At 40.3% G+C, this 9749-nt stretch overlaps 1 protein-coding gene across 1 annotated transcript; it reads left to right on the forward strand.

The window, feature by feature from the left end:
* The first annotated feature begins 6665 nt into the window (after positions 1–6665).
* Positions 6666–7250, forward strand: LOC134367578 (RNA polymerase II subunit A C-terminal domain phosphatase SSU72-like). Its single transcript, XM_063084323.1, has one exon. It carries the CDS (start codon positions 6666–6668, stop codon positions 7248–7250), a length of 585 nt encoding a protein of 194 aa, XP_062940393.1.
* Positions 7251–9749: the final 2499 nt, after the last annotated feature.

Below are 9749 nucleotides of genomic sequence, written 5' to 3' on the forward strand. Positions count from 1 at the left end.
ACTAGGATGATCATAATCAAAAATCAGATAAAAAAAGCTTTTGATGAGCATTTGGAGAAATCAGAACCCTCATATACTTCTGGTAGGAATGTAAAATGTTACAGCCACCTTGGAAATAAGTCTGGCAGATCTTCACACAGTTAAACATAGAATTACCATATGGGCCAACCCCGTGGCTCACTCGGGAGAGTGCAGCACTGGGAGCGCAGCGGTGCTGGGAAGCGCCAAGGCCGCGGGTTAGGATCCTATATAGGGATGGCCAGTGCGCTCAGTGGCTGAGCACAGTGTGGGCGACACCAAGACAAGGGTCACGATCCCCTTACCGGTCACAAAAAAAAAAAAAAAAAATAGAATTACCATATGACCCAGCAATTCCTCTTTTATATCCAAATTCCCATATCCACATGCTCTGCGGAGCCGCCGTTACACGATCCAGCAGATAGGCTTCACCTCCACCACCTGGCTCCATTCCCAGCCCAGCACAGTGCCCACAGAGTGGGGAGACTTCCGGCAGTGGAGGGGGAGGCTCCGCAGAAACCACACACACTGTGGGGCCACCACTGCGTGATCCAGCAGGTAGGCTTCACTGCAGGAACCTGGCTCCATTCCCAGCCTGGCCTAGTGCGCTAAGAGCAGGGAGACGTCCGGCAGGGGAGACGAGAACTCCACAGGGACCATACCACTGCCGTGCGATCCAGCAGACCGGCCCAATGCATAGGGAGCACAGAGACATCCAGCAGGGCAGATAGAAGCTGCATAGAGTCTACACACCCTGTGGGGGGCTGCCACTGCCGTGTGATCCAGCAGCAGCACCGCTGCCATCCAGCTCCATCCCAAGCCCGGCCTAGTGCACACAGAGCAGGGAGACATCCAGCAGTGGAAGGGGAAAGTCCCCAGAGACCACACACTCTGCAGTGCGTCCACACAACCCAGCATCCCGACCCAGAGCACACGGAACAGGGAGAAGTCCAGCACGGGAGGTGGAAGCTCGGCAGAGAACACACACCCTGCGGTACCACCCCGTGATCCAGTAGCCCAGCCAAGTCCAAGCTGAAAAGAGAAGTGGCTCCCTGGAGAGGCCCAAGACCTGATGCAACCACACACACAAGGCACTAGTGGCCAACTGAGCAGTCACTCAGGTAGCCATACTAAATTGGCAACCACAGCAACATCTTAGTCAGTCAATAGTGTCAAACCTGTAGACTGTGAAACCCCCTGCCACAATGATTAAACATCAAAGAAAAGATACCAGAAATACGAAAAATCAAGAAAGTACACCACCAAAGGATAATAACTCTCAAGCCCTAGATCCTACAGAACAAGAAGCCCTTGAAATGACTGACAAGGAATTTTGAGTGATAATTCTAAGGAAAGTGAATGAGATACAAGAAAACTCAGGTACACATCATGATGAAAGGAGGAAAGGTATACAGGACCTGAAAGAAGAAATGTACAAGGAAATCAATGCCCTGAAAAAAAATGCAGGAGAACTTGCCAAACTGAAGAAGTTATTCGGCAAAATAAAAAAAAGAACAGAGAGTTTAACCAGCAGGCTTGTGGAAATTGAAGAGAGAAACTCTGACCTTGAAGATGGGCTGTTTGAAATAACACAAGAAGACAAAAAAAAAGAGAAAAGAATCAAAGGCATTGAAGAAAATCTGAGAGAGATATCATACAACCGTAAGCGCTCAAATATCCGAGTCATGGGAATTCCAGAAGGGGATGGAAAAGGAGATTGCATTGAAAACTTATTCAACAAAATAGTGGCAGAAAACTTCCCAGGTATAGGAAAAATCACAGATCTTCAGATCCAGGAAGCTCAACGATCTCCAAACGTATTCACCCAAAAAGATCTTCTCCAAGACATATTATAGTCAAATTGGCAAAACTCAAAGACAAAGAGAGAATCTTAAAAGCTGCAAGAGAGAAGGGTCAAATCACCTATATGGGAGCCCCAATCAGGCTAACATCAGACTTTTCATCACAAACCCTAAAAGCCAGAAAGGAATGGGATGATATATTCAAAATACAAAAAGACAGAGATTGCCAGCCAAGAATACTCTACCTTGCAAGGCTGTCCTTCCGAAATGAAGGGCAAATAGTATATTTCTCAGACAAACAAAAACTGTGGGAGTTCAGCACCACATGACCACCCTTACAAAAAATTCTCAAGGGACTACGGGGTTTGGTTCCTGAAAAATAACTACCACTGCCATATAAACCGAAGAAAAATCATAACCCACTAGTATAATGAAAATGGCATTCATGAAGAGAAAACAAACAAACGAAAAGGCTATCTATAACCCAGGGAACCAACAAACACAGTAAACCAACCCTAAATCAGAAAGTAAGGAACAAAAGACACCTAAGACAACCAAAGAATAATCAATAAAATGCTAGGAATAAATCAACACTTTTCAATAACAACTCTTAATGTAAAAGGCTTAAATTCCCCCAATCAAAAGACACAGACTGGCTGACTGGATTAAAAAGGAGGACCCAACTATATGCTGCCTTCAAGAGACCCACCTCACCCATAAAGACTCACATAGACTAAGAGTGAAAGGATGGAAAAACATTTACCATGCAAACAGAAAAGAAAAACGAGCTGGAGTAGCTATTCTTATATCTGATAAAATAGACTTTAAACTAAAAACCATAAAAAGAGACAATGAGGGACACTACATAATGATAAAAGGATTGATCCATCAAGAAGACATAACAATCATAAATATATACACACCCAATGTTGGAGCAGCCAGATTTATAAAACAAACTCTATTAGACCTAAAGAAGGAAATAGATATTAATACCACAATAGCACGGGACCTGAACACCCCACGGTCAATATTGGACAGATCATCTAGGCAAAGAATCATCAGAGAAACAGAAGATCTAAACAATATTCTAGACCAATTGAACTTGGCAGATATCTACAGAACATTCCATCCAACGACCTCAGAATATTAATTCTTCTCATCAGCACATAGATAATTCTCCAGGATAGATCACATATTAGGTCACAAATCAACTCTCAACAAATTCAAAGTAATTGGAATTACACCATGCATTTTTTCAGAACACAATGGATTACAATTAGAAATCAGTGACAAATAAAATTATGGAAAGTATACAAACACATGGAAATTAAACAGAATTCTACTTAATGACATGTGGGTCCAAGAAGAAATAAAACAGGAAATTCAAAAATTTATGGAAACTAATGAAAATAATGATACATCATACCAATACCTGCGGGATACTGCAAAAGCAGTACTAAGGGGGAAATTTATTGCATTAAATGCACACCTCAGAAGAATGGAAAGATGGCAAGTGAACAACCTAACACTTCACCTTAAAGAACTAGAAAACAAAAACAATCCAAACCTAACGTTAGCAGACAGAAAGAAATCATTAAGATCAGAGCAGAACTGAATGAAATTGAAAACCAAAAATCAATACAAAAGATCAATGAATCAAAAAGATTGTTTTTTGAAAAGATAAATAAAATTGACAAACCATTAGCATGGCTAACTAAAAAAAGAACAGAGAAGATTCAAGTAACAAAAATGAGAAATGAAAAAGGTGATATTACAACTGATTCATCTGAAATACAAGGAATCATTCGAGACTACTATAAACAACTATATGCCAACAAATTTGAAAATCTGGAGGAAATGAATAAATTTTTGGACACACACAAGCTCCCAAAACTGAGCCATGAAGACGTAGAAAATCTGAACAGACCAATAACAATAAAGGAGATTGAAGCTGTTATCAGAAGGCTCCCAACAATGAAAAGCCCAGGACTAGATGGATTCACAGCAGAATTTTACCAAACTTTCAAAGAGGAATTAATACCGATTCTTTACAAACTATTCCAAAACACTGAAACAGACGCAAATCTCCCAAACTCATTCTATGAAGCAAACATCATCCTGATACCAAAACCAGGTAAAGGTACAACGAAAAAAGAAAACTACAGGCCAATATCCTTGATGAATATAGATGCAAAAATCCTCACTAAAATCCTAGCAAACAGAATAAAGCAACACATACATAAAATTATTCACCACGATCAAGTGGGATTCATCCCAGGGATGTAAGGTTGGTTCAACATATGCAAATCAATAAATGTGATACACCGTATTAATAAAATCAAACACAAGGACCATATGATCATCTTTATAGATGCTGAAAAAGCATTTGATACACTGCCAATATCATCCTGAATGGGGAAAAGTTGAAAGCTTTTCCTTTAAGAACAGGAACTAGACAAGGATGCCCACTCTCACCACTCCTATTCAACATAGTATTGGGAGTACTAGCCAGAGCAATCAGAGAAGAGAAGGAAATAAAGGGCATCCAGATTGGAAAAGATGAAGTCAAACTGTCCCTGTTTGCAGATGACATGATCTTATATATCGAACAGCCTAATGCCTCTACAAAAAACTCTTGGAGGTGATAAATGATTTCAGCAAAGTAGCAGGATACAAACTCAACACACAAAAATCAGTAGCATTTCTATTCTCCAATAGTGAACATGAAGAAAGAGAAATCAAGAAAGCTTTCCCATTTACAGTATATAGCCACCAAAAAAATAAAATACTTAGGAATTGAGTAAACTAAGTATGTGAAAAATCTCTGTAATGAGAACTACAAACCACTGCTGAGAGAAATTAGAGAGGATATAAGAAGATGGAAGATATCCCATGTTCTTGGATAGGAAGAATCAACATTGTGAAAATGTACATACAATCCAAAATGAAATAGAAATTCAATGTAATCCCCATCAAAATTCCAATGACATTTTTCTCAGAAATGGAAATATCCAGACATTTATATAGAATATCAAAAGACCACACATAGCCACAGCAATGCTGAGCAAAAAAAATAAAGCTGGAGGCATAACACTACCTGACTTTTAACTATACTACAAACCTATAAAAACCAAAACGTATGGTACTGGCATAAAAACAGACACACCGATCAATGGAATAGAATAGAGAATCCAGAAATCAACCAACACACCTACAGCCATCTGATCTTTGACAAAGGCACTAAGCTTATACACTGGGCAAGAGAATGCCTCTTCAGCAAATGGTGCTGGGTGAACTTGATATCAATATGCAGGAGAATGAAACTAGACCCATACCTTTCACCATACACTAAAATCAACTCAAAATGGATTAAAGAATTAAATATACACCCTGAAACAATAAAGCTTCTTAAAGAAAACATAGGAGAAAAGCTTCAGGAATTAGGGCTGGACACAGACTTCGTGAATACGACACCAAAAGCATGGGCAACCAAAGGAAAAATAAAGAAATGGGATTATATCAAACTAAAAAGCTTCTGCACAGCAAAAAAAAAAAAACCAATTAATATAGTTAGAAGAAAACCAACAGTGTGGGAGAAAATATGTGCAAAATAAACATGTGACAAAGGATTAATATCCAGAATATACAAGGAACTCAAACAACTTTACAAGAAAAAAACCAGCAACCCAATTAAAAAATGGGCAAAATAGCTAAGTAGGCATTTCTCTAAGGAAGATATACAAATGGCCAACCGAGATATGAAAAAATGCTCAACATCACTCAGCATTCAGGAAATGCAAATCAAAACCACACTGAGATACCATCTCACCGCAGTTAGGATGGCTAAAATCCAAACGACTGTGAATGATAAATGCTGGTGAGGTTGCAGAGAAAAAGGAACTCTCATACATTGTTGGTGGGACTGCAAAATGGTGCAGCCTCTATGGAAAATGGTATGGAGGGTCCTCAAACAATTTCAGATAGATCTACCACATGACCCAGCTATCCCACTGCTGGGCATATACCCAGAGGAATGGAAATCATCAAGTCGAAGGTATACCTGTTCCTCAATGTTCATCGCAGCACTCTTTACAATAGCCAAGAGTTGGAACCAGCCCAAATGTCCATTATCAGATGAGTGAATACGGAAAATGTGGTATATCTACACCATGGAATACTACTCAGCTATAAAAAAGAATGAAATACTGCCATTTGCAACAACATGGATGGACCTTGAGAGAATTATATTAAGTGAAACAAGTCAGGCAGACAAAGAGAAATATCACATGTTCTCACTTATTGGTGTGAGATAAAAATAAATAAATAAATTCACACACACACAAAAGAAAAAAGGGTGGACCCAAACTGATACCAGCACATCAATGTTCACAGCACCATTACTCACAATAGACAAAAAGTGAAAGCAACAGATGTGTCAAATCAACAAATGCATGGATAAACAAAATGTGATCTATACCTACAAGGCAATATTATTCAGCCATAACAGGAATGAGACTCTCAGCGCTGGCGCCTGTCGCTGTGAGATCGGGAGGCTGGCGCAAAGCACCTGACCCGCAGGCAGCACATGAACAAACTGCAGGGAGCTGGCCTGGAAGCCCGAGGGGTGGGGCCTCCTCTCTGGCCCAGGCCTGGTGCTCCGGGACCCATGGAGGACTTCCGGGAGCCTTGGAGACGCCCCGCTGTGCATCCCTATGTGTTGCGTCACAGCTGAAGCTTCCTCCTACCTGACTTCCGGCCGCCACCGCCGCCATTTTGCTCATGCTGAAGACCCACAGCCGGGTGGGCGTCCTGGAGCTGAACGGAGCTGACAGAGCTGCTGTCGCCATGCAGTCGTCACCACTGAGGGTGGCTGTGGTGTGCTCAAGCAACCAGAATCGGAGCATGGAGGCGCACAACGTCCTCAGCAAACGAGGATTCAATGTCCGGTCCTTTGGAACAGCAACTCGCGTGAAGCTTCCAGGATCAACACCCCACAAGCCGAATGTTTATGATTTCAGTACCACATATGATCAGATGTACAATGATCTTCTTAGGAAAGACAAAGAATTCTATACAAGCAAAGGCATTTTGTATATGCTGGACAGAAATAGGAGAATCAAGCCCCGGCCAGAAAGGTTCCAGAGCTGCAACGATGTGTTTGATCTGATCCTCACGTGTGAAGAGAGAGTCTATGACAAGGTGGTAGAACATCTGACTTCCAGAGAACAGGAGACCTGCCAGCCAGTGCACGTGGTCAACGTGGACATCCAGGACAACCAAGAAGAGGCCACCCTTGGAGCGTTCCTCATCTGTGAGATCTGCCAGTGTCTTCAGCTCCTGGAGGACATGGACAACAAGATGGAGGAGCTGCTGCAGGAGTTGGAGAAGAAGAGGGGCAAGACCTTTCTGCACACCGTGTGCTTCTACTGATGCTGCTGGCCACTCGTGGCTCAGCCTCCTGAAGGTATCTTCTTGAACTTCCAATTGTTAGGACTTTTCCTTCCTAGTATTTCTTTTGGCTTTTAGGTATTGCCTCGGTAGACAGCACTGTTACTTGAATAACATGTACATGTGAAATGGGAAGACACATATAAATACCAGATTAAAAACAAGTTTTTTCTATCCCCCTTTTACTTATAAATAAGACATAGAAAACGAAGTTTTTTTCTGTAACCAAAAAAAGAAGAAAAAATGGTTTATAGTACATTTCCTCCAACATATGTGCGTTTGTGGTTGTGCGTGCCTTTCTCTTTTCTTCTCCCCTAACTGGCTGGACTGTAGAAATACCTGAATAAAGCCACGAGCTGCCTCTTTTTAGGAAAGAACCTGGAATTGTCCAGTAAGTGGATGCTACTGGTCAAAAAAGGGGGGGGGGAGGAGATTCTTATATATGCTACATATTTATGGGGTACCATCTGATGTTTTGACACATATATAATGTTGTATAATAATCAGACTATGGTACTTAATGTATCAATCACCTCGTGCATTTATCATTTCTTTGTGGCAAAAACATTCAAAAGCCTCTCCAGCTATTATGCAGTATGCTATCAAGTACAGAGATTTGTGTTTGAGAATGATTTTTTAAAGTTGGGGGTATAGATAGTGTTACAGTCCAAATGTTTGTGTTCCTCTAAAATTCATGTTTAACACCAAGGTCTGGGGTTCTATCCCCGTACTGGCCAGAAAAAATAAAAAAATGTAAAGTTTATGTGTTGAAACCTGACTTACAAGGTGACGGTATTAAGAGGTGAAACATTTGGGAGGTGATGATGTCATGAGGGCTCATCCCTCATGAATGGGATTTGTACCTTTATAAAAGAGCTTGAGGGAGCCGGTTTGCTCCTCCCACCATGTTAGAATACACTGTTTGTCCCTTCTGTCACGTGAAAATACATAGAAGGTGCCATCAGGAGGAACAGCCCTTACCAGACACCAAATCTGCTGGCACCTTCATCTGGGACTTCCAGCTTCCAGAACTGTGAGCAATAAATTTCTGTTGCTATAAATGACCTGGGCTAAAGTATTTTGTTACAGCAATCCAAACAGAGTAAGATGGTGATGAGGTTTACACAATAATATGAAGGTATTTAATGTCACATAATTGCACACTTATATATGGTTAAAATGCTAAAGCTTCTATGTATATTTTACCACAGTTAAAAAAAAAAAAAACTGAGATATCAGACTCTTTCCCGTCAGACTGGGTGTGTACACACACACACACACACACACACACACACACACACACACACACACACACACACACACACAAGCAAATCTGATAATACCGAATGTGAGTAAGGTCTGTATTTATGAATAGTCCCATAATCTTCTAAGAAATGCCAAGATATTTTGGATGTAGGAGGCAAAGGAGCTGAAGAGAAAAGAAGGAAATGTCAAAGGAGGGTGAAATGGGACCCAGTGTGTAATGTTAGTAGGTCAGCACTTGAATTGTAGACGGAACCAGTGAACACTTCCCAGTGGCAGGTCTAGGAACAAACATGACTAACATTCAACTTTTAAATTAAGGTGTGTTTTTTTTTTTTTTTTTTTGCTGTTCATCTCTGAGTTATATGGAAAAACCGATTTTTTCCTTTTATTAGTGAAGAAAAACAGCATCTGTCAGCACCACACTCAGCCAGTGAGCGAACCGGCCATCCGTATATGGGATCCGAACCCGGGGCCTTGGTGTTATCAGCACCGCACTCTCCCGAGTGAGCCACGGGCCGGCCCAGAAAAACAGCATCTGTAAACAGCATTTATTTTATTTGAACAACACACAAGAAGAAAAATAACTCAGATTATAAGTCTATACAATTTTCTCATTGGCAAGAAAATTTATGTTGAGGCAAATGGTAATAAGGCCAGTGAGGTAATAAAAAATGGGTTTGTTATCACGACGTCGTTTAGCAAATGTAATTTTCAGTGACAAATTTGAAGTTCTATCATTTTTAACTTTAGAAATACAAACACATTTCTATAATAAACATTTAAAATGTAATTCATGTAGTAAATTTAAACACTAAGGTTACAGACTACAGCCTTTGTAGTTAAAAATGTCATATTACAGGCTCTCTCAACCATTGAAGACCAAACATACAATGGAAACTGTCGTTATATTTACAAGAGACAGATCATGTATTCATTCAAAGTTAAAGGAAAATCTTTATTCCCCTTGGCTTAAGGTTCTTCTTCCACTGTGTTCTCCAACACTACCAAACGTAGCCACTCCATTTAGTCTTCCTTATCCCTTTGAATAATAAATAACCGAGGACTTTAAAGAAATTGTGACCTATGCTTTAGTTTTAATTTTAAAGAAGGTGGAACAAAATTATTCTTTAGTTTATAGATATACATACATATAACTTACACAACACATCCTTTAATGCCTTTTTGAAAACATTTAAGTTTTTAATGTATTTTAGG

Source organism: Cynocephalus volans, chromosome X, assembly GCF_027409185.1.
Source record: "Cynocephalus volans isolate mCynVol1 chromosome X, mCynVol1.pri, whole genome shotgun sequence".
In the NCBI taxonomy this organism is placed as follows: Eukaryota; Metazoa; Chordata; class Mammalia; order Dermoptera; family Cynocephalidae; genus Cynocephalus; species Cynocephalus volans.

Excerpts from the sequence above, each read along its gene's own strand:
- LOC134367578 (XM_063084323.1), top strand. The coding sequence starts at position 6,666 with ATGCAGTCGTCACCACTGAGGGTGGCTGTGGTGTGCTCAAGCAACCAG.